This window comes from Symphalangus syndactylus, chromosome 8 (assembly GCF_028878055.3).
Source record: "Symphalangus syndactylus isolate Jambi chromosome 8, NHGRI_mSymSyn1-v2.1_pri, whole genome shotgun sequence".
NCBI lineage: Eukaryota > Metazoa > Chordata > Mammalia > Primates > Hylobatidae > Symphalangus > Symphalangus syndactylus.
The window spans coordinates 57961197-57987597 of record NC_072430.2 but is presented as its reverse complement, the minus strand read 5'-3'; the positions used below and the strand labels follow the sequence as shown (position 1 = coordinate 57987597).

Genomic DNA, 26401 nt, shown 5'->3' with positions numbered 1-26401 from the left:
TTTTTTTAAAAAAATGCCTTTTCCCATCCTGCTCAGAAACCCTCAGAGAATTTCCCACAATTTGCAGGTAAGCTGACCAACCTGCAGAGCCCTTGATTTAGTGATGACAACTGCGCTATAGAGATTAAACCAGTCTCATGCCAGGAATTTACTCTGCTGATACACACAGGAATGTCAGAGAAAGGAATCTGGTTAACATATTTCCACCAAACAGTAGTTAACAAATAAATCCTCACCCCCAACTTTTTAATGTAGTCCCCACTTCCCTTTATAGTGTCCACTCAAAAGCCATCAAACATTTCTTGAGTACTTCGGGGTGCTAGATGGTGTGAGGAGACAGAGCATCTCATTTAGCCTTTAGACTATGCCTGTGAACAGTTTCTCCCTGGGCTAAGAAGGAATCTTCCCCTTGGCATGAAACACGAATTGGCATGTTTCTTTTAATTAGTGGGTAACAGCTACATGATCCATCCATTTTCTTTTTTTGCATAGGCTGCTTGGAAGCTCACACCAAAGTGTTGTGCTCTAGCTTACCTAGTCTTAGATTTTTTTCATGTACAGCCCCCTGGGTTTCTCCCACCTTGACTTTCTGTGTTTCATTCTGTGTTGAAATTTTGGTCTCATTGTGTTTTCATTGCAAACCATCTTAATTCACTTTCTTACAACAGAGGGGAGGCGAAAATATGTACAACTTTATTTTTACAGATGATAAAACTGAGTTTCAGAGGATGTAAGTGTCTTTCCTAAAGTCATTCCAAGAAAGAAGTGGTGGAGCTCTTATTTGAACTTGTGTTGCAATTCTGCGGCTGTCTATGTGATATTGTGTCTATCAGTTTTTCCCTAACTGGAAAGCACAGGCATCTGCGTGAGAAAGTTGGAGGTTTTTTAATTGTTACCAGAGAGTGAGGCTAATTTTAACCAAGAATCTTTGTTCTTTGTGATGTTTCATTTTCTCCTGTTGAAATTGTATTAATCTTGGCATAAAAGTAGGAGAACATAAAAAGAGGAAGGTAATTAGTGAGTTTTAAAACTTGCTTTCAGTATAAACATGAACATATAAAGACCTCTGGGCAAAATTTTTTTTCTTTATTTTCAGTTCAGCAAACTGTCATTTACCAAGTATGCCAAGAGCCATTTTTCTCCACAGAAGCCTGTGTAGAAATAAAAATTATACCTCCTTGGCAATAAAATGCCTCCATGATAAAATACAGTTATAATATTTGAGAAGGAACAATATTGAACAGCATCTGGCTTGGGGCTGTGAGAACTGGGAGCAGTACTCACTTCCCCAGGGGACCCTGTCTAGGCCTCACCAGGGAGAGGGACTTAGTGTGACCGTGAGCCCTCAGCCCAGAGTACCTCCAGTATCTTCTTTAATCCATAGTAAACTTTGCTTCAAGATATGGTAAACATAATTGTTGAAATTAAGTATATATCTATTCAACTTCGCATCTCTCAAAATTCGCCTGCATTATTTCAATTGTGAGGAAGTTAAAAATGCTAATAAATATAAATATAAAATTTGCTAATATAATATAAAACTTGGCCTCTTAGATGAGAGAGAGCACTTTGATGTGACAAAGCTGGCTGTGGAGTTGTAATGTTTTATGTTTTTGTAGCCTCCACAATTTAAATTTGTCTTTGTACAGTATCTGAGTGGATCCCTTAGAGGCAGATTGGAACCCAGAGGGAGAAAATTATTTGCATTTCTTTTGACTTCAGCTTACATTTGTTTATTGACTTAACTCACAGACTAGCAACAGGTCAGCAGGGGGAGGGCACAGCTCTCTGTGAGCTGTGATGTCTTCGGGTGCTCCAAGGACACTTTGGGTTTGGCTCCTCTCCCAGATGATCTAGACGAGATGTCTTGGCTTCCAGACTCTGGTTTCTGTCACGTGAACAGCACAAACTTCCTAACTCGAGAACCTTGTTATATTGGCTTTAGGGATTTATACCCTAAACCCATGGTTATGGTATTATGTGACACAGAACAGTTGTTGCCAGCTTTTTAGGATCAAAACTTGGAGGGCCTCTTCTTTGCTTCTTACATGCGGGGTTGGGCATAGTGTTACTGGCAGGGCTTGGAGAAAGACTGTTAATTACGTGCTGGTTGACGCCTGGTTTGGCCTGAGGGTATGCACAGACTTCACCTGGGTGCCCTTCTCCCTTATCTAGGGAGAAAGTGGGGAGGGAAGTGGGTAGTTCTGGCTTCCACTCTGTGTCCCCTGCCTATGCCGAGGCAGAGAAAGCAGACAGAAGTAGAAAGTGTTTTCAGGGTGCTAACGGCTTTTTTGGACATTTGCATATTGATTTCCCTGTGCATAGATGCTCTCATTGTTTTCCTCTTGCCTCAGAAAAGTTACTGGGTCGAGAGGACCGACTGCTGGGTGAAGTAGGAGCTACTCCAAGAAGTGCCCTGTTAGAACATCTTTTTGGGACCAAGTGTATGGGCAGGGCTGTCCCTTCACTGGATGCACTGACTGAGAAACGCCCTTTCCGTTTCCTGATGGAGAGGATGTTGAAACCTGCGGGGAACACACAATTCCCTTTCAGATGTTTCTCCTATAAGCTTTAGACTATATCCCGTGATTTTTTTTTTTTAAGCTCCAGATAGTATTTGGCATCTGGTGTATTTGGGAAATGAAACCAGACATGAGGAATGTGAGAGAGGAGAGGGATGGCCAAGGAGAGAAGCAAAGCAGTTTTTTTCCTTTCACATTTTTCTTGATAAGACAATTTGGGTTAACATTATTGTGTTGTTGCAATGCAAATTACACATCAGGGCCCTCTGGAAAATTGCAAAATGTGAGGTAAACTGCAGTTCTGAAAACATGGGTGTGGCAACTAAAGTGGAGGGTCCCCCAACCTTTTCTCTTTAAAGTTGCTCTTATTGCATAACTCTGTTTTCTTGTCCTTCTTTTTATGGTTGTGACATGAATTCTATTGTTTCAGAAATTCCAGAGACCATTTATAGTACCAGAACAATGACTATATTTTAGTGTTGAGATTATAATTCTTAGGAAAATTCAATGTCAAATGCTGTCTATCTTGATTCATATAATAGAAGTGGGAAAGAACAATTATGGTCCCCACTGCACTTTGCAAGTGGATGTAAAAACTCTTGCAACTTCTAAACAATTTGGTGGCTCTCAGGAACTCATTGTCCCTCCCTCCCTTCCTCCAGCATATCTTGACTGCCATTTCCCCTAAACCCCTCCGGCTAAAGGAAGACCTTGGCAATTGGATTCCTCAGTCTGGACAGTCATCTTATAAACGTGTGGCAGAAGTCCTGACGAACCAATTAAAACGGTCTGCGTATCAGCGAAAATCTGTTTTGTTTATGACAACCTTAACATTTCACTCATGTATTAAATACTGATTGTGCCTTGCTTTGTGGAAAACAAACTTTACATATCACATATATTGTGACTTGGCATTATCAAAGGGAAAGTGTTAGGGAGGGTTTTCTTGTGGACTGTAGGTTGTTCTCCAGTGTTTTATCATCATAATTATCATCATCCACATTCCCTAAAATTTGGCCTCAGTTTTTGACTGTTGCTACATTGAGAGTCTTGCTTGTTTTGTTGAAGAGCAGTACAAATGACTCTGACTTCTAGCTAGGCCACAGATGGATTGAATTTCTTACTCTTTGCTAAGGAAAATGCACCTGCTCCAGAATCTTAAGAAGCTTTTTTAATTGTTTCCTTGTGCACAGCATAGCAATAGTCATCTGTAATGTTATAGATGGATTGCAGTTTGGATGTCCCAGAAGTGACTTCTTCCTCTGCAACAGTGCCAGAAGCTGAGATTAGAAGATGTGCTCTGGTTCAGGGCCCAGCTGTCATGGTGGAATTAGTCCTCTTCCTCAGGCTGATCTGATTAAAAAGAGACCGATGTGGAAACCTAGGTCCCTAGTTTCAGAAGCTATGCATTCCTTCTTCATCGGACAGGAAAAGGACCAACTCCCCTCCCTGCTGTATGTCTGCACTAGACTATGATCTCCCCAAATGGCATTTTGAGTTTTCTTCGTCTGTGTCTCCAGTACCTAACACTCTGTGGGTGTATTGAGGAAGTTCAGATCATGATGGCCGAGTAAGTGAATATTTTGTTGGGCAAAATGTTGACTGAATATAAGATATTGGGGAAATGTCTAAAAGATTTTATCAGTGAGTCTCTTCTCAATGGCACTTACTTGGGAATGAGTTGAAAAACCACACACCAGCTAGTTTGGCCAGAAACTCCTCGCTCTTGGGAAGCTGGAAAGCTGCAAATATCCCAAGGATGGAATTCATTTATGAGGCTTCTGTCAGCATCAGAAAGCTTGACAAGTGCCTAAGGAGAACTTGATGATCTGATTGGCTTCAAATGTCTTGGTGGGTTTGAAAACAGATCTGCAGACAACTATGGGAAGAACACCCAGTCATGTATCTCTGACATTCAGAGGTGAGACCATCTGTTCACTTAGGCATTTATACTTTTGCATTCAACAAACATTTGTTGAGAATATACTACGTGCCAGGGATTGACTAAAACTTCATCCCTGCCTTCAGGATCTCATAGTCTAGTGGGGGAAATGGACATTAAAAAAAAAAAAAAAAAAGGCACTCAAGTATGTATATCATGCTAGAGGTGTAGAAAGAAATGTGTAACTGTCCTCGGAAACTGAGGGCCTACAAAGCAGCAGTATTTGAGCAGAAACTTGAATGGTGAGTGGAAGAGAGCCAGATAAGGAAGACACTGCAGGCTGAGGACACTGTAGACATGTGGGCTGAAAAGTGCGACCATTGCCGGGGTCTGATGAGTGCACGCACGTGCCTGCGTATGAGGCATGTTTAGGGTATTGGGAGATGTGGGCTGGAAAATAAAGTTGGCAAGGGTCAGGGCAGAGACCTCCTTCCAGCACGTAATTCCTCTGATCTGGGCCCTGCCATCCTCAGCCTCTTCCTTCCTAGCGCCCCTGCGACTCAGCATCCACCATGGCTCATTAGGCTTCAGCCACATTGGTCTTCCCTAGTGACTAAAACATGTCGGCTCCCCACCCGCCCTGGTCTTCACACACACCTCCTTTAACCTGGAATCCTCTTCCCCAACACTTTGCAGGGCTGGTCCCATTTTATCCATCAGGTCTCAGCTTAAATGCCTGTGGTCAGGAGAGGCGGTCCCTGATCATACTATCTGAAGGAGCTGCCCTCCCACCACTACCACCATTGCCCTTCACTTTCTTCCTTGCATCCCCTGTAACATGAGCCAACTTCAGGAATAATGTTTTAGTTTTCTTGATTTTTTTCCTGCCTTCCCCAAAGCACACAGGCATCTTTTCTCATTTTCATCCCTCTTCCCTTAGTGCCCAGCACAGTGTTTGGAATATTTGGCTCATAATTTTTACTTGATAAACATTTGACTTAATGATGAAATGGATGGATATGATGGGCTAGGGCAGCTGTTGTTACTTTTATGCTGTATGGGCTTCTCCGCATAAACATCTCTACCTTTACCAGCAAATCAAGTGTGTATGGGCATGGGCAGCATTCAGGGTATTGGGAGATGAGGGCTGGAAAATCAAGTTGTTAAGGGCCAGTGCAGAGACCTCTCCAGTGTGTGGCCCCTCAAACTTCTGTCTTCCTGATGGCCCACCTCCTTCCATCTTAAATCTCACCTGTGAAATAGGCATGATGAAATTAAGTGATGGGTCTCCTCTTAAGTCTTACCTGTGAAATGGGGATGATGAAGTGATGGGTGCGAATATGCGTATTAAATCATATATACTGGGCAGTTGTTGGGATCACTAGTCAGTGAAGTGCTAGGGAAGTTAAGGTGGGCAGGTGCTTCTGAGGGGTCCAGCAGAATGATTCCTTTTGTTTCCTGTTTTGGTCTGTTTCTAAAAGACTAGGCTCTGAATAGTGGAGCTCCATATATGGGGAAAAAATGGATGCCTGTTGGAAATCTCCAACACATGCCATCATCTAGAGTTTAGGGATGGGTTTAATAAAGGACCTTGTATTTGGGGATCTGTGGAGGAGCCAACATAAAAACTTGGCCTTTGGGTTTCACTGAGGCTTTCACATACAAATTACCTGTCAAAGGCAATATTTTGGTACGTATTGAAAGGATTTCAATTAGGTTCTTAAATATAGTAGACTCTGTGTCTTATTACCCATCTTCGAAACTAGCCAAGAACTTCATATTCTTTTGTTTATAGAACTGTTGGGATTTTCTTTTTAAGACTTGAAAAATGCTTTGGACTGATTTTTAGATCTTAACATTACCCCCGACTTCTCGCCCCTCCTCAGTACAACCAGAATGTAATATAACTTGGGTTTAAGTGAAACTTGTAACATGCAAAAGGAAAACTATTGCTATGTTTATTTATTCCGTAAATACTTTGATTGTACCTCTATGTGCAAAACACTAAATGACATGTGCCATGTCACTTTTCCTCCCGATTCTTCAATGAGGGAATAAAGACCCAGACCTCGATTTACAGTTAACTGTTGGCTGTACATGATGGAGGTCACAAAATGCTAAGAGAGCCCAGACCATATCTAGTTAGGCAGATTAGCAAGACTGCCTGAAAGAGAAAGCTGGAAATGAGCTTTGAAGGCTGAATGTGGGCCGTAGGACTCTCCATGAGCTGGTCCTTGCCTATTTTAGCCTACTTTATTTTCTTGCCCTCATTTCCCAGTAGCCTGAACACTGCCTTCCTGCCCTGTCTTCCTGGGGAACACATCCCCATCTCCCACAGTCATACAGACCTTGTTGGTAGTCCCAGAATGATCTCTCTTCAGCTTACCAAGGATAAGATTTGGGACGCTGGCCTGGCTTCTGAGTGGGATGTGGTCCCTGCCCTGAGGACACATACTGGAGACAAATATTAACAGTTAGATTTTAATAAGATAAGTAATGACTCCTATGTCCTAATGTACATCAGCGCTGCTGCTGCCTACCTGTGTTGGGTACAAGAATTGAGATTAGGCCGGGCGTGGTGGCTCACACCTGTAATCCCAGCACTTTGGGAGGCCAAGGCAGGCAGATCACGAGGTCAGGAGATCGAGACCATCCTGGCTAACATGGTGAAACCCCATCTCTACTAAAAATACAAAAACTTAGCTGGACGTGGTGGCGGGCATCTGTAGTCCCAGCTACTAGGGAGGCTGAGGCAGGAGAATGGCGTGAACCCGCGAGGTGGAGCTTGCAGTGAGCCGAGATTGCGCCACTGCACTCTGGCCTGGGCGACAGAGCAAGACTCCATCTCAAAAAAAAAAAAAAAAAAAAAAAAATTGAAATTAAGCATTTAAACTTTTATAGCAATTTGACATTGCTGAGACCTTTCAGTTTATAACAGATTGGATGAAAACAACTAGTCCTTTACCACAGATAGTTTGAAAAGCTGGTTTGTAGGTTAACCTAACTTGGATATTTTTGATAGGAACATTTTTGCATACTCATACTCATTTCCCCCTCCAATATAAGCAGATAATCATATCAATGGGTTTTTAAAATCTCACTTTATTAATTGTGAAAATAGTATGTCTTCAATATGCCAACTTAGGAAGTGCAGAAGAGTCTTTTTGTTTGTTAAAACAAACAAGGTAATCTCTACATTTGTCACAGAACTAACTACTGCCTGCATTTTGTTATATTTATTTTGTCCTTTTATCCTGCTCATATATATAAATTTTTTTTCACAAAAATGGGACACTGTATTGTTTATTCTTTATGTGTTTGCATGTCATTAAATATTATTTTACAAAGGGCTGCTTGGTAGTCTGTTATCTAGTTGTACCATAATTTATTTACCTTTTATGTACAGTCCTTCATTACAAGCACTTATTCTGTGCCCTTATTTGCTCTTGCAGATAATGCTTTGGAAATTTCTGTGAAAACATTTTTGATAATATCTCTGAATATTTCCTAAGCATACATTTTCAGAAGTAGAAATACTAGGTCAAAATGTGTGACCATTTTAAGACTTTGATGAATTGCCCTTCAGAAATGTAGAACTGAATTTCAGCTATCAGTAGCAGTGAGTGTACTCTCAGGATTGGTACTTTCAGGGTGGGAGGATGTTGCTAGACAAAGGCAAGAGTGAGAAGGAGTGAGTAGTCTACTTGGGTGGAAGGTGAGAGGAGTGTAAGATGTTTATGGGGCATGGAAAATGGCCTGTTGAGTTAAGTGTAGGATATTTTTGAGGAAGTAGGAAAGACAGAAAAGTTGAGCTGAAATCCACTGAAAGCCAATTTAGAATGGTATTGGGGAGCCATTGGCAGATTTTTCAGCAGGGAGATGAGAGCCAGGGCTCTGCTCTGAGAAGATGGTGGTATATACAGCACAGTCTGTACTATACCACTCATTCCCTGTACCCTTCATGCCCCTTCCTACCTCATGCCTTTGCTTGTACTGTTCCCTCTGCCTAAAGACCCTGTTTTCCATATTCTGTCAAAACTCCACTCATCCATCAGGGACCACCCCCAGATTCTTAGGTAATTCCTGCTCAGTTTACATGGCACTTACCGGCATATTACCTTTATTATAACTATCTGGTGAACTACTGTCTCTCACTAGATTATGAGCTTCTGGTGAGTGACCTGTTCATTTCCATATGCTTAGGCGACTACTGTCATTCCTGGTGCATAGTGGGTATTAATGCACATTTGCCAAAGGAATCCCAATTATGACATATGTCTCAGTATGACCTTGCACAAGTACACCCTAGGCCAGGAGACATATGCTTCAACAGAACAGGATGTTGGATGTTTGGCTTAGTCTTTATTTAAGAGCCAGTTGGAGCATCATTGTGGACTCCGTGATAGACACCCTGCTTTTAAACTTTCCCTTCCTTCCCGTCACAGAACCTCCCAGTTCCTGACTGTAGAGACCACTTGGCCTTCAAGTCAGCTGAGGACTAGACTGTGGAAGTCTCTGGAAATTATAGTTGTTCATGAGGGCATTTACTTATTTACGTAGTATTGTTAATTACAAAATCAAGAAATTGGGTACAGATTTTGGAGTTGGATTATCTGATCTGGAAGATGCCGTAAGTCGATGGGTTGGAGTTTACTTTTAAAACTTAAGAACAAAAAAAAGTTCAAAGAAGGCATCTATTTTCTCACTGTCCACATGTGTTAAATGTTGACAAACTTGACCCTAGTCTTTCTTCTATGTGTATACTTTTATATTTAAGTGTATAAATAATGCATTCACAGCCTTGTTCTACCACCTTCCCTGACCAAGATATGTTTCTCCTCCCCTGCCCTTCCATCTCTTGAAGGACCAATTCTCATCCCACCTTCTTTTTTTCTTTTAACCTCATCTCTTTTTAAACATTGAAGACTTATAACAGTTATACATCTAAATGTGTCCAGTATTCTTAAAAAAGCATGAAAAGAACATTCTTTTTCTTGCCTTTTTCTAATCTTATTCCACTCTCAGAAGAGAGGAATTAGGGATTTGCTGTCTATCCTTCTGGACCATTTGGTGGAAATAAATTTACATGTATGGCTTTTTGTATGACGTTTTTAAAAAGACACAATGGCATCATGCTATGCCTATTGTTCTTCTTTGACTTGGTTTTTTAAATAGACAGTATCAACTGGAAATCTTTCCAAGGCAATATATACAGTTGGAACTTAAAACATACCCTCTATCATCATTAAAAACATATTTTTGTGGTGAAAACGTGGATTCAAAAGGGTGAAAATGAATAGTTCTCCAACCCTCTGTTTTTATTTTGAGGATCACTGCTATTAATAGTTTCTTTCATATGTTTATAAATACATACATTCTTCAAATCATGTACTCCTGTAGCATTTTCAACATTTTCCCATTTCTACATATACAAATGCCTTGGTTCTTTTAAATGAGTGCATAATATTCTACTAGATGAGAGAGAGAGAGAGTGTGTGTGTGTGTGTGTGTGTGTGTGTGTGTGTGTGTGTGTGTGTAATTTAACCATTTCCTTTCCTTACTGGTGAATTCATTTTCTCTTTTCAGTTTGAAAATCTCTGGCCCATCTAGCTCAAGTCCTGGCTTTATTGTAAATTTAAATTAGTTAATACAGTGAACATTTATGGAGTGCCTTCTCTCTTCCTGGGATTGTGCAGGGCACTAGGCCCACAAAATACTTGATGCACAGCCGCTTCCCCTCACTTCAGTTACCACAGTCTAACAGGAAGACACACTCATAAAGAGCTTAGAATGTGATCATGCTAAAGTGGATATATATGTCATAGCATATATGTCATTCTGTTTAGGGAAGAGACTTTTAAATCAATCTGGAATCAGACTTTAAAAGATAAGGAAGAGATCTCCTAGGGGGCAAGGAAGAGAAGGTCACTCTTCCAAGAAGAGTAACAAGAACAAACTAGGTCGGCAGGAAAGGGAATGTGATGTACAAAGAACAGACAGTAGCTCAGTGTAATTAGAGTGTATGTTGTCGGGAGAGTGGCTGGAGTTGTCCTGTTCGCTCAGCAGTTATTGCAGGAAACAGTCAACAAATGAATAGAAGGGTGTGTGTTCTCTTTCCAAGTGGACTCCAAACCCACTCGGTGTTGTTCTCTCTGTGCCCTGCAGGGCGCACACAATGCCTTCAGCACACGGAGCTGTTTCTTGAGTTGGTCTGGCCTTTTAAAAATCATTTTGTCTGTTCCTGTACTCTTAACCATGTCATATCCTCTTTTTGCAGAGTTTAGTCACATCAAGAAATAGAACAGAATTCAGCCATGGCCCCAAGAAAGAGAGGTGGAAGAGGTATTTCATTCATCTTTTGCTGTTTCCGAAATAATGATCACCCAGAAATCACGTATCGGCTGCGAAACGATAGCAACTTTGCGCTTCAGACCATGGAGCCAGCATTGCCCATGCCCCCTGTGGAGGAGCTGGATGTCATGTTCAGTGAACTGGTGGTGAGTCCCAGTTTTCTATCCTGGCATTGGTGGGGAGCCAGGGAAGGAGAAGAGGAGAGGATGTGAATGAGTTGGTTTGGTTTGACATGGACTCTTCCTTTTCAGTGAAATGGCCCCCATTCACCTTTATGTCTGCACCCTCACTGTCAGCACTAAACCTGTGGAGAAGGAAGAGTTAGAAGAGGGTAGTATTACTACATCCAAGTGCTTTGCTGGTGCTTTAAGTGGGTGGAGGGATTTAGACCTTCAGTTCTTCAAATATGTGACAGTACTGCATCTTAAGTTGCCCGTCCTAATTTGTCTCCGTCCCAATCCTTAGTCTATACATTATGCTAAATAATTCCTTCATTTACTTCACACCTATTGGGATTCCCTAATGCTCCCCTACCCCCACACCAAATGTACAGTATTAATGTATTTTTAAAAAATTAGTCATACTTCCCATCCTGTCATTGATCCTTTGGTGAAAGACATTGTTACTTCAGTACAGCATCATTATTTAGCCTAATGATAGGATTAGAATAATAACTTCTGTGGGAATCTTTTTATAGATACTATCATATTTTAGAATCAAGTATACTGAAATGAAGGATGCATCTAGTGCAGGACCCATTCATCAAGAGATGTAAGTACACTCTTCAGCTTAGCTTTTCAAGCATCAAGTGGTGTTTCTATTCTGTATTTCAGAAGATATTATGGCATAGTTTAAAGGGGTGTTAGCATAGGAATTAGGAAGACTTTTGTTCAAATCACTGCTTTGACTTTATCTTCATAATTGTAAAAAATCATGTTATTTCTCTGTTCCTGTTTTCTGAAGGAAAAAAACATCTTCTTCTAGGTTTGATACAATGTTTCAGTGAGAACAGTACAGAGTGGGAGTGGCCTACTCCCTGGCCTTTAAACATGCTTAATAAATGTTACATGAATACTGTATCCTGCCTTGATCACCACTGGCATTTTGTAATGGAATTAGTTCTAATTTTTTTTTTCTTCAACTTTTATTTTAAGTTCTGGGGTACATATGCAGGATGTGCAGGTTTGTTACATAAGTGAACGTGTGCCATGGTGGTTTGCTGCACAGATCATCCATCCCATCACCTAGGTATTAGGCCCGGCGTCCATTAGCTGTTCTTCCTGATACTCTCCCCACTCCACCATCCCCCTGCCTCCTGCCACATGCCCCAGTGTCTGTTTCTTCCCCCCATGTGTCCATGTGTTCTCATCATTCAGCTCCCACTTATTGGTGAGAACACGTGGTGTTTGGTTTTCTGTTCGTGCATTAGTTTGCTGAGGATAACGGCTTCCAGCTCCATCCATGTTCCTGTAAAGGACATGATCTCATTTGTAATGGAGTTAGTTCTAAACGGACCATTTATATTGTTCAACAGACACTAGAGAATACTATTCATTTTGCATGATTCTTTGGTCAAGGACATACTGTAGGCTGCGTTAGTGTTCTCCTTGGGTAATATCTGAACTGATCATGTCACTCCAACTCTTATAGACCAGAATTCATTTATAAAGCAGAAAGATAAGCCAATATGAGAGAGGTTATGAAGCTGATGTTTGATTTCTGGTCTCCTGCATGGAGCGATGGGCCTATTACCAACCAGAGTTGGTAGGGAAAATGGAAAGATGACTCCTACCAGTGTACTTACACTTTATGATCTTGAATATTTTCAGTGTTTAAGGAATCTCTTCCTTCCCTAATCTCCACTGCATGAAGAACTCTGTTGCAGGTGTTAACAAGGAAGTTTGAAATAGAAATCCAGAACCTGCCCCCCAAAGATCTGACAGTAGTAGAAGGAGATCCATTATGAAGAAGGTATAATGGCACCAAAAGAATAATCACAAATTACCTGTGTGTGTAATATGTGTTGTGCAGTGTGGGTCAAGGAGATGAGGAAGGTGGTTAGGGAAGACTTTATGGAGGAAGTGAGCTGTCAGCAGGAATTGAAGGTGAGAAGAAAAGTTGGGGGGATCCATGTTAATGACTGTCTCAGTCATCTTAAACTAGGTTATGCTGTGATAGCAAAACCCCAGTGGTTACAACAGCGGAGGCTTATTGCTTGCTGTGCTGTGTGTCTACTGTGGGTCTGCTGTAGTTCTGTTCCTTCCTGTCTTCTGTCCAATACCCAGGCAGGGTGGAGGAGGAAAGGCAAACCCGGCAAACCACTCATAGGCTCTAAGCTTATGCTTGGAAATAACAGGTGTCACTTGTGCCCACATTTCATTGGCCAGTGCAGATCACATGGCCACACCTGAGTTTGCATGTAAGGAGGCATCATTCTTCTGTAGAGACTGGTACCACAAGTCATGTGGCCAAGCCTGAGGTCATAGGGCAGGCAGATGACACATAGTCCTCTTCTAGGGAGGGGCAGTGAATCATCTCCCAAGACAGCAATCAAGAAGGGCAATAATGATGCATTGACAGGCAGGGTTTCCTACTTAAAATGTTTTAAAACTGAAAGTCTCTGGTTCAAGTTGGTGTTTGGATTAAAAAAGGAAAAAAAAAGTCAACCAAAGGACATAGGTGTTGCTGATAGCTAATGACTGCCCTCAGTGGTAGTAGAGCTGGTAGGCAGAGCTGGCACCCTCAAAGCATTCCACATCTACAGTCCTTTCAGTCATATTCTGTCAGTCTCCCAAAATGAGAACGAGGAGCCCGTGTGGTGGCAGCTTCATGTACATCTTGAAGACAGCTCATTGTTCTGTATCCATAAGGGAGAAAATTCTACTCTCTCTGCCTTATTGATGTCTCTATTCTGTGTGAAAATTGCCTACAGCTGCTAGTTGTGAGAAAGCCAATGCCAAACCAGAACTTTAAGCTGAAACCATTGGAAAACAAATTATCTTGAGGTTTGTATCTGTCCTGGTAAGTGAAGGATGAATTTTTGTCTACTCTTGACTTCAAGGACTAAGACCACAAATCTATCCAATTGTCAGGGGTGGCCTGGCCAAGAGAGGTAGGCTCAAAGCTGCTGCAAGCCTCTTCCCCAGGTTCTCTTGAGTAGTAGCTGAAGCAATTCTGCCTCTGGTCTGGTACAGCAGAGGGAGGCCACATGTGGTGGTGGACAGTGCCTGGTCTCTGGAGTCAAATACTTTTCCCAAATGCCAGCTCTGTAGCCTAGGAAATCTCCCTTTAAGATTATTTCTGTTTGAATTTTAGTTGTTTCCTTACCTATAAAATGGAGGTAATACCATCTTGCTGATAGGGTTGGTGTAGAGGTGAAAGAAGATAAACTTTAAAAAGTCTGGCACCTAATAGATGATTTACACCCCACAGACTAATACTGCAAGAGGGATGAGAGATAATTCTAGTGTCTTCTAGACACAACACTCTAAGCAAATATTTCAGTTTTTCCTTTTCTTGAAAGTAAATCTGCCCTGGTATGAGCGGGCCACTGTGGATCCTAACTTGCAGACCATCTTACCTCTGTATCTGTTAGAAAGCATCTCATCAGAGCTAGTTGTTGTAAGCTAGTTTCCTTTGCCTCATCTGATGAGTCACTCATGTGATGTTTTTAAAAGTGATACCAAGTAGATTTCTTTCAGAATTGATTACTGCAACTGTATCACCTCATTAATAAAGCAAGCCTCAATAGGAGGTCAGCCACGTGAATCTTTAAAGAAGGTGGGCGGCATGGAGCACCTTGTTCTCTAGTAGGCTCCCTGCTGTAGGCAGGGGAATCAGAATTAGTCCTACCTCAGGACTTAGCATTGTCTTTCTAGTCTCATCCTGCTTAACTTAAAAAAACAAAAAACAAAAACAGCTTTATTGAGAAATAATTCATATATAATTCACCTATGTAAAGTGTGCAATTCAGTGGCTTTTAGTATATTAATAGAATCGTGCAACCATTACCAAAATCACTTTTAGCAATCACCCTAGCATGTAACCTCCAAATCCATAAACCATCACTCCTCATTCATGCCTAACCCCAACATCCCCTAGCAAACAATAATCTTCTTTGTGTCTCTGAGAATTTGGCTACTCTGGATAGCTCATATAAATGGAAGTATACAATATGTGGTCCTCTGTGACTGGCTTCTTTGACTTCACAGAGTGTTTTCAAGGTTCATCCTTAGAGCATGTACCAGTACTTCATTCCTTTTTCTTGCCTAATAATATTCCATTATGTGGATATACCCTTTTTTTTTTTTTTTTTTTTTTTTTTTTTTAGACAGAGTCTCATTCTGTTACCCAGGCTGGAGTGCAGTGGTGCGATCTCGGCTCACTGCAACCTCCGCTTCCCAGGTTCAAGCGATTATTTTGCCTCAGCCTCCCGAGTAGCTGGGACTACGAGCACGCACCAATGTGCCCAGCTATTTTTGTATTTTTTTTTTTAGAGATGAGGTTTTGCCATGTTGGTCAGGCTGGTCTCGAACTCCTGACCTTGTGATCCACCCACCTCAGCCTCCCAAAGTGCTGGGATGACAGGCGTGAGCCACCGCGCCTGGCCCCTGCCACATTTTTTATCCATTCATCATTTTATCCATTCATCATTGATGGACATTTGGGCTGTTGCCAGTTTTTGGCTCCTGTGAATAAAGCTGCTATAAATATCCATATGTAAGTTTTGCATCGATACATGTTTTAATTCTTGCGAGTATATATGTAGGAGCGGAATTAACTGGGTCATATGGTAACACTGTGTTGAACTTTTGAGAAACTTTCAGACTGTTTCAAAGTGACTGCACCATTTTACATCTCCACCAGCAGTGTATGAGGGTTCCAGTTTCTCCACATCTTTGCCAACACTTGTTCTTATTCACCCCCTACCAACTGATAAGACAACTGCTTTTAAAGCTGTTCTATAGCTCCTGAAGAACTGAGGACAAAATAACTCGGGAATTGTGTGTGTGTGAGTTGTCAAATAGAAATAGTCTCCCTGCTAACAATTTTTAAGTTATTTGGGATATTTACAAATAAAACCTAAGTTAAGAGTCTGTTTAATCTCTGCTAACCATATATTTTATACCTTTTGAGAATCAATTCTTTTTTACTTTTTCCTCTCCCTCTCACCTCTACCTCCTCCCCTCTCCCAGTCTTCCTCTGTGCTCTCTGCCTCAGTCAAAATAAAGAAATATAACCAATATGAATAACACTCACCTATTGAAAACAGATTCAGTAATATTCTTTTCTACAGGTTTTTAAAAGTCTTAAATTATCTCAACCAACCTATCCAAAGAGTCCTAAGCATGACAACTCTATAAATCGTCTTTATTCAAGGAACTTTTTTATATTAGCAATAGACGATTTCCCTTGGAATGAACAGAAGAATGAGTCATTAATCGACTGATCGTTTATTTTGATGTGTGCATGTTAAGAGCCTGTGTCTGCTAATCCTGAGGTAACTGGTGAGCGAAAGACACATGGTCCTGTCCTTGATGATGTTGTGGAGCTGAAGGTCTAGCAGAAAAGACAGGCAACTAAATGTGCAATCTAGTGATCAAGTGCTATGGGAGTGCCGCTCAAGCAGTACATTTTGTCTGGGAGGAAGCTTTATTCCCTTTTTCATGAGGAGGGAGATTTCATTGGAATCACATTCCCGGCCTCTCTTCCAGCTCCTTACTCCTCTTGGGAACATGCACAGCTCAGTCCCTCTCTGTAAACAGTCAACGTGCTTTGAGAAAACACATTGTGTTTCTTGGTGCCATACATTATACAGGAATGAGACCCTTTGGGGAGCTCTGCAGTTGTCCAGCTGCCCCGTGGGACAGTGGATAAACATCTACATAACTCAGCATTAAATTTCTGCAGACCCCACTTATCTGCAGATGAAAGTTGGGTTCTCCAGCGCAGCTTACATGAGTAAAACGAAGGGCATTTTGATTTCTATTGGCTTGATTCCTTAGCTTAGGTCTCAGTGAATTCTAGTCTTGCTGGGGAAGGAGGGTGCTGTTCACTAACACCTACCCCCATGATTACCTAACCTAGTGTGAAGGGTCTTGGAAGGCTTCCTCAGGGAAGTGACATTTAATGTGAGACATGAAAAACAAGAAGGAATCATGCAGGCACAAAGGAAAGAAAAGAGTGTTACAGACAGTGAGAAGAGCATGTATAAGTGCTAGAGAGTGAGAGAAGGCATGGAAGGCTCAGGTAACTGAAAGAAGTTCAGTTTAGATGACGCATAAAAAACAGGAAGCTAGAGGGATTGGAGATTCTGAGAGACGAGCCTGGGAAAGGTGTGCTGGGGATGGTTATATTGTTGACTTAAACATATATATCAAATTATTCCTTGAACCAGAGAAAAGTGCCTCTGTTTGCTTACAGATTTTTTCAGTGAACCAAATACAGTGAAGTACATCAAAATATTTTGCTATCTGGTTAAATTTACAGAAATAACCATGGTTCTGTTCAGTATTTGTGAGGTGTTGGTAAGTTTCGTGATAGGTGTCATGTATCCCTGGGTAGATTCTTATCTTAATCCATTTTATGTTGCTAAAGGGAATACCTGAGGCTGGGTAATTTATAAAGAAAAAAATTATGGCTCATTGTTCTCATGGTTGGAAGGCCCAAGATTGAGCATCTGCATCTGGTGAGGGCCTCAGCCTGCTTCCACTCATGGTGGAGGCAAAGAAGAGCCTGCATGTGCAGAGATCACGTGGCCAGAGAAGCAATGGTGGTGGGATGGCAGGTGCTAGGCTCTTTTTAACAACCAGCTCTTCAGGGAACTAATGGAGCTAGAACTCAGTAACCTGGAGAGAGGAAATTAATCTATTTATGAGGGATCCTCCCCCATGACCCAAACACTTCCCGTTAGGCCCCACCTCCAATATTGGGGATCAGATTTCAACATGAGATTTGGAGGGGAACACACATCCGAACCATAGCAATTCTGAATATGTTTTCCTTTGAGCTCAGTAGTTGAGGTGAGGTGCCTCTTTGTTACAACATGCACCTCCTCTGGCTACTTGAATTTTGAAATAGAATAGGACAAAGAGAATTACCAGGAGCCCCCCTGCAATAGACTTCTGCATACCCCAAGAATAAGAGTTTCCTACAGAATATTTCACAGCAACAGTGGTATTGGAATTGGGGTGTCTTTCTCACAGTTTCTGTTTCTGTGACCATCAGCTTTTTTAATGGGTGAAACATGCAAAATGTCCAACTGATTTTCCTGTGTGAGATTTTAGGTAAAAAATCCAGGTTTAAAACAAGTCTGGTTATTATTTTTGAAGTGTATTATAGTCAGTCTCACCTCTTACAGCACACATATTTGGAATCCATTTCATAGTTTTAGAGGAGAGCTTTCATTTCTAATACATTACATCACTGTGAATTTGTGGCTAGTTGGAAATAATATGCAGTATGAACCCAAGTTTTTCTAAGCCTGAAATGTTTCCAATTCCATTTTATACTATTTTCTGGTTAATCTGCCTTCTTTCAAATCCAATTCTCAGACTTCCATTTATTAGGCCAGTGGGTCTAATGTTTGAGGATAATAGAGTGCTGTGCCTTCCAGGAAATGTAAAATATTTTGAAGAAACTTGTTGTGAAATTCATCACTAGTCAGAAAACCACTATTTATACTACCGAGAAAATTTAAAAGGAAAACTAAAATCCCAATGAGAAGGTAGTGATGGTGGATACTGTAGGATAAGATTTATACCATCAAAATATAATCATAAATATAATTACTATAGGCCTATATTATTAAGTACTGAGGACTTTCGCAGGATTAATCATCAGCATAGAATTTGAGAAATGAAGATAGTAGAAATGAGAGAATTTAGATGATATGTCAGATTTAGATAAATTCACAGTCAAGGTAAGTTGTGCCAAATGAATTCACTTGGGAACCTACATCAGTAATCTCTTCATTTTTCATATATTCTGAAGTCATTTTGATATGAAAGGAGCTACAGGAACCCAAATGAGTCCTAAGGATTTACCAGGGTACACATTTTGTTCTTCTACCAGCCTTGTGAATTGTTACTCCTTTTCTCAGGCTGTCAGCATAATTTCTCTTATGACAGAGGCTTATTTTAAGCTGCCTTTAAGAATAAAGTACGTCTATTGTTACCAAAATCAATGAAAAGTTTCAACATTTTTTATCTCTTTATTTTTAAAACTTGCCTTATAAGTGAAGACCATGACTAACAATAGAAAGTAACCTACAGGAGCTATTCAGTTGCTTGTCCCCAAGAAAGACAAAAGAATTGCGTTAATAGGAACATTCCATTATAAACTGATGGAAGGAAAAAAAAAAAACTGGTTGTAAAGAGTCGTAGTTTTAATCTATTGTTTCTTTATTAGAGTATAAAGGATTGCTCTGTAGTTAACGCAGAGAAAATCAGACTGTATAAGACTTCAAAGATACATGTCTACAATAGTGTCAAAGTATTCAGTTATCTGGAAGCCAAAATTTGAGGGAATTGATACTAAAATTGTTCTGTTTCCATGAGATTAAAAGTTGGTTTTATTTGACAAACCTATAAAGCTTAAAAAGAGAAAAGTTTTGTTTAGCTAAAGGAAACAATCAGTTGACAGAGAATTAAAATATATTGGCTGCGTGCAGTGGCTGGCCAGGCACAGTGGCTCACACCTGTAATCCCAGCACTTTGGGAGACTAAGGCGGGCAGATGACTTGAGGCCAGGAGTTTGAGACCAGCCTGGCCAACACGGTGAAACCCCATCTTTACTGTTAATAAAATTAGCCAGATGTGGTGGCACATGCCTGTAACCCCAGCTACTCAGGAGGCTGAGGCACGAGAATCGTTTGAACCTTGGGAGGTGGAGGTTGCAGTGAGCTGAGGATGGGCCACTGCACTCCAGCCTGGGCAGCAGAGCAAGACTGTCTCAAAAAAAAAATATATATATATATACACAGACACACACACACACACACACACATATGTATGTGTGTATGTATGTAGGAGAGAGGGAGGGAGAGAGATCTTCCTTTGACAGTGTAGCATTTTTTGATGATGCTGTAGGAAAATGCTCAGAACAGTTGGAAGATATGCAGTATATCACAAAGAATAGTTGGAATGTAGATATGGGCTTAAAGGTGTGCAGTGCTAAAATTCCTATGGAGTAAATGTGAACTGCTGCCAAGATACAGTCAATTTAAAGGTGACAGAAAATGATCTCATATCCAGGACTTGATCAGTTATTTTGGCCCTGAGAACAACTGATGGTTTATGATGTAGGCTGATGTTGACATAAGTGGTTTTGCTTGCTGATATCTACTGTACTTCTGAATAGAACATTGCTTTGTTCCTAAAACAGTAGGGTTGGCAGTAGACTCTCATTTCAGTGGCATTATACATTTCTTTGTACTGGTTGAAGTCCCGTCTGCTTAGAGACAGTAAAATGGTCAATATGATTTCTTAAGTTTCCTTCTAATCCTCTGATTCATTAAACACATCCAGTAAAGCTTAAGGTATGACCATAAAACCATTTTATTCCTTCTAATTCTAAATGTATATTTTATCTTACCAAGATCATTCCAAATGTCCTTTCCTACAGGCTGTTAAATTTGGACTTCAACTTCATATTAAATATTTTGTTACCATTTCAATTATCATTTATTTCTGGATGCTTCTTATATCTTAATATTAGATCAAGGAGACTGAAATGTGGGGGCATGAAGAGGTGGAGGAAAGAAACATGAAAACGTTGTTTTTAAATAGAAATACTATACTATAAAACTATCTCTGAATTAATAATGCTGTTGACAAAATGGCTATGGATCCTCTTGGTCCTGATGATTTTTATTAAAATGAATCCCAAAGAGACCCTGGATAGTATGGACCTACTTAGCTTTTGGCTACAATTTAAAATCTGACTATTTAACTTAGTCCTTATACTACCATGTACAAATTATACAAAGTCGATATAGTATACTGACATTCCCATTCTCTATGTGTCCTCATATAAGCCAATACAGGTGTCAAAAGGCTAGAGGAATAATTTGATCTTTATAAGTAGTGTGGTTTAGGCGAGCTTTTAAGCGTAATTTAAAAAATGTGTTTCAGTAATGGCTAGAAGGATCTGGTAGTTTGTGCAATTAACTGTACATAAGAATATATCTTGATGCTCTGGGAATTATCTAGTCACCATCGTTTGCTCTCAGAAAACACACGTAACATGGCCTTTGGGAGGTAATTGCTCAATACCATGGATGGTGTTTTTCAGGTCTGAACAGTCCTTGAATATTTTTACTCGCTGTGTCTGGAATCTTCCCCACCCCAACCTTCAATTCCCAGAATTCCTCTGGAATTTCAAGCTGTTCTTGGTGCGTGTTACAAGAGCTCAGTGACCAGCTATATCTTTTAGTTATGATTTTCGGGCTTATGGATGAACAGCTAGAATTTTTGTTCCTTGGCAAACCAGATTCCTAAAAAAGTTGCAATATTTTTCTTGTGTTCAGTTTTAAATGAATTTGTTGGCAAGATCCAAAAGCAGTTAGCTGTTTATTTCATTACTCAGTGCAATATTTAAGAACTAAATTAAGCCAAATAACTCAAAACTCAGAATATATATGTGACATGTATATATATTTGATATATATTTATGTTATATATATATATATATATAACATAAATATGAGTTGTTTTCAGGAAAAATGGGCTTTTCTTGGATGTAGAAGGAGAAGTCAGAATCTTTTGCCATCTTTTCAACAATCAGATAGTTTGAGTTTTTTCTCATATGAATAACTCATTGTGTTAATCCACTATATATATATGCACCTTTGCACCTTCAGAGAGCAGAATGGCTCAGGTATTATATCTGACTTTCTCACATTTAGGATCCTGGGGGCCTAGGGCAGTGCTTGGTCCAGAGTAGGTGCTCAATGAATGTTTGTGGCCTGAATTAATGGATGTATAACTGATTACTGAAGCATAACACATGAGATGCACAATAAGTATTTGAGTGAATGTATGCATGCATGCATGAATTAATAACTGGAATCCTGCAGCAGTTGGGTTTGTATTTTAATATTCTCATAGTGGTGATAAGTTTGGGCTGATTCTTATATTCTGCCTGCACCCTATCCACCTGCTGTCATCCTGTTTTACTCTTCCTTCTCATTAAAATGTTAGTTACAATGGGGACATCAAAGTGGCTGGCATGAAAGTTAGCAGATTAAAAGGATAAGAGTGATAATGTTTAAGAAATAATTCTTTCTCTTTAAAAGTCTCTGTACTGTATATTACGTGGTAAAATAAATAGCTCCAATGTGGGAAGACTTATTGTGCTAGATTGTCTTTTGACCCAATTAAAGCTTTAAAGTGTCAGATGAGCAGCCAAACAAGCCTCTTGAGGGTGTGGGAGGGGCCTGGGCCGGCAAGAGCACAGTGCTGGTGCTATCGAAGGAGGTGGCCATGTGTGGAACTTGGCTTCGTGGTTGGTCGCCCACAGGGACTTAGGGTACCTTTCTTGTCTGTCACTTTACAGCTGGTGCTGTATCCCTGGAGATGAAATACTTCCATTCAATTAGGAAAACACGCTTAGAAATTCTCTCTTTCAGGAACAACAGACACTGGGGCTTGTCAGAAGGTGGAGGGTGGGAGGAGGGAGAGGATCAGAAAAAATAACTATGGGTACTAGGTTTAATAGCTGGGTGATGAAATCATCTGTACAACAAACCCTGTAATACAAGTTTACCTATACAACAAACCTGCACGTGTACCCCTGAACTTAAAAGTTAAAAAAAAAAATTTAGTAAGACTTGTCAACTGAAGTTGTACTAGATTATAGGTGTAAATACTGGAAATTTGGGTGGATATTTGGAGATGATTCTAACATGTTTAGAAAAAAGTTTATTTTAGATTACCAGAAAACTGCTGGTGATGCAGACTATTAAAACTTGAAGTCACTCTAATGAGTTTCTAGTTTAACAGTAAAAAAGCTGAATAAAAAGCCTATGTGTTTAGCTGCAGACTTTGTCTAGCCAACTGAATATAGTTTGCATTGCTTGCTATTAAGAGAAAAAAGGAAATAGTGTAAAAAACACTTAACCATTGGTAGTGAGAAACTAGAAATTATTTCTATTAGCCTTTGCTTGTGGTGTTTCTCACTTATTTTTATGTATCGAATGAAAACATGTCTATCAGACACAGAGAATATTACTGTGTAGGTGGTGGTGAGTCATATTGTGGTATTTCATGTAATGACTAAGAATATTGGCAGAAATTTTACAGGCTGAAAACCTCCAAGGTTTGTTCTCTGTGTTTACCAATCCCTTTTAGGGCTTAAAGCTCTCTCTTGTTTTCCATTTCTGTTTTTCCTGACTGGTTGGGAGCAGGTAATAATTCACTGAATGCACCTCTATGGAAACTGACAAAAATCTTATCTAGCTTTCAGATTTCTAACCACCATCATACTAAAATATTATTCTCAGGGTCATTGTGGTTAAATTTTAAGTGCTTCTTTGGCAATTCATGATTCCCAGATGAGATGGTCATTTGCTGTAATGGGGCTGGATGTTTATATATTTAATGAATTATCATAGCTTAATAGTACATTTTCTCCATGCACTTTATAAAAACGTTTTCTGTTTGTTTGCTGCCAAAGCATCACCCTTCAATCTGCCATTAGCTTCTTCCTTTTCGTGTTGTACTTATCACCACGTCATGTGTCTTTAGGTCACAGCTTCTTCCCCTTGATGTTGTACTATCACCATGTCATGTGACTTGAGGTCTGCTCAGGTGCCTCTCCAGGGGCTTAACTTATTTCTGGTAGTGTTGAGTTGTGGGGTGGGAGGAGAGGGTTAAACTCAGAAAAGGCACTGCTAATGTTGAGTGTATCCTTGAGATGAACTGAAGGCTTGCGGCCTGCTGGGCTTGTGGGAAACGCTTTCTGGGTGGAGTTAGGATAGGTGAATTGGGCCTGTTTATTCTGGACAAATATCAGAGGTATCTAATATGAAAAATAAAAGTTAGACTTGTCTGAGTAAGAAAATGGTTGGTAATTCTGTGAACTCTGTACATTGAGTCAGATGGACAGGTACCTTATCAAGGACCATTAAAAAGCAAAACAAAAGAAAACAAAAAACTAAACCCCCAAACACAGTCACATACAAATAGCAAGTTGATTGGCAGGCTAACCTCAAGGGCCTGTCTTAGCTGCTTTCTCTCGTTTTTCTTAGTCCCCCTGCCCATTCCCCCACCTCAAACATTATTTGAGTGTCCTCAGACCTTATCTAAATATATATTTGTATGTATGTAAAGAGTTAGTTAACTCATTAGAAATAGATATCCTGAATTTCTTAGTGACTTCTCTTATTAGCCAAAAACTTGTATTTTATCTCATTGAAATCTATTGATTAGGTAGATTTTCAAATAATAAATGCTTTAGATATTGCTTTAGAGGTTTTATAAATGATCCCATATTTCAGTTTAGCTAAAATCTCTGAAAAGAGCTTTTTCTTCCAAAGTGTTAGTCTTTAAACTCATTCAAGACCCTTATTGTATATTATTTCAAAATTCCTTCCCTTGCTTTATCTAGCAAATGAATCAATTTCCTTCGATTGATTTGTACCATGCCAATTGTTTTCTAATTTATGTAGGTTTCTCTATAGACCTGCCTGCTTATTCTACAGTGTGGAATTGGTAAGGTTTCTTTGTACAGAATCTCTTAGAAGTGGAGCTTAATAATGCACTTTGTTACGGATGAAGCCTAGAACTTTAGTTCCCACAGCTGGGCTTCCCTCAGAGGTCCTTTCTTCTTAATAATAAAAATCTTTTCTCCAAAATATTATAAATATGTAAAATATATAAATATATAAAAGTATAATTAATATCATCTCCAAGAAGAAAAGCCTTTTAATCTGTTGGTTTTAGTTTTTGAGAAACTAAAACTTTCTCTGGAGAGGCATGATGCTTGATGCAAAGATTTCTCCTTTTATCTCTTGCTTAATCATTTTCCTTTGACTTTTAAAACTATCCATAAAGAATAACATGAAAAAAAAATTCTGTGACCAATGAAAGGAGCTCGGCCACCCAAGTCTAAGATGTAGTAAGATTTAGATTCTACACTCAACTAGGGTGCTTCCTGGGGTTTGAGTAATTACATCTGTTTGTAATCATAGTGAAAAACCTGGCTGTTAACTCACAGATGATCTGGCATAGTAGTCCTCCCTTACGAGCAGGGGATATGGCCCATCTAAAACCCTCCCCTCCCCTGTGGATGCCTGAAACCACAGATAGTACTGAACTCTATATATACTATGTTTTTTTTTCCTATACATACATATCTATGTTAAACTTTATAAATTAGGCATAGTAAGGGATTAACAACAATAACTAATAATAAAATAGAACAGTTGTAACAATAGGCTGTAATAAATGTTAATGTGAATGTGGTCTCCCCCTCTCTTAAAATGTCTTACTGTACTCACCCTTCTTTTGGTGATGATGTGAAATGATAAAATGCCTGTGTGATCAGATGAAGTGAGGTGAATGACATAGGCATCACGAGGTAGTGTTAGCCTACTATTGACCTGGAGATGAAATGTCAGGAGGAAGATCATCTGCTGCGGGTGAACCTAGATCATGGAACCATGAGGATGCTGATGGTTAGATATTCGTGACTAACAAGCAAGGAATGTATACAGCCCGAATATGCTGGACAAAGGGTGATTCATGGCCTGCGCAGGACTAAGTGAGATTTCATCACAATACCCAGAATGACACACAATTTTAAACTTCGAAATTTTTTATTTCTGGAATTTATTCTTTTAGAATTCTTAATTTATACTTTTGGACCACAGTTGGCTAGAGGGAACTGAAATGGCAGAAAGCGAATTCAGAATTCAGAGAATAAGAGGGCACTACTATACTTTTCTGTAGAGCCAGTATTGGGAAAAACAGAAAAAACTGAAAAGGTTCTTAAGGACTTCTTGTTAATATTAACATATCACTTAATTACTAAGGGACCTTGGGAGAAACATTGCCTGTTGCTTGGCCTAAATGGAATACACACTAATATAATTTATGTAACTTTCAAAGAAAGGATAAGGATATTTTAAGGAAGTGATCTTTAATTTCAAAGGAATGCTGTGTCTGAAACTGTAACATTTCCCAGATTGAGCTACTTACTTTAAAGGGGTACCCAGTTTTCTTTCCTCCTTCTTCATACACTTCTTTCCAATCAGTTTCTCTTTTAAGCCAACTCCTTGGTTTATCTAATGTTCAAACAGAATTTTCTTTTCTTACTATGTATGTACAAGGCTGTATTTTTTCTACTTTGTCTATATAGAATTTTTTGTTTGTTTTCCTGGGGCTCCAACAAGCAGGCTTGATTTTTTTTTTTTTTTGACAGCTTTATTGAGGGATAATTTATATGTTTTAGAATTCACCTCTTGTAATTGTACAGTTTGAATTTTAATAAATGTTTATAGTTGTTAACCAGCACCGCCAGTTTATAACACTTCCAGCACCCAATCTCCCCTTGTGCCCATTTGCAGTCATCCCTGCCCTTGCCTCTAGCCCCAGACAATCATCCGCTTTCTGCCTCTGTAGATCTACTTTTTCTAAGAAATTCA

The 26401-nt window shown here is 39.8% G+C and overlaps 1 protein-coding gene and 1 long non-coding RNA gene across 5 annotated transcripts in view; one reads left to right on the top strand and one right to left on the bottom strand.

The window, feature by feature from the left end:
• The window catches only part of DAAM1 (dishevelled associated activator of morphogenesis 1), a 183223-nt gene that overhangs the window by 63227 nt on the left and 93595 nt on the right, over positions 1–26401 (top strand). For all 4 annotated transcript variants that reach the window (XM_055289211.2, XM_055289210.2, XM_055289209.2 and 1 more), the window contains exon 2: positions 10682–10901. In XM_055289211.2, coding sequence (XP_055145186.1) covers positions 10719–10901 — 183 coding nt within the window. In that variant the 5' untranslated portion in view covers positions 10682–10718. The remainder of the gene's footprint in view (positions 1–10681; positions 10902–26401) is intronic.
• Positions 3670–8633, bottom strand: LOC134737401 (uncharacterized). The gene is made up of 3 exons (XR_010122288.1): positions 8512–8633; positions 6753–6858; positions 3670–3875 (listed from the first exon to the last, which is right to left on the bottom strand). It is a non-coding gene; the product is annotated as an uncharacterized lncRNA (long non-coding RNA).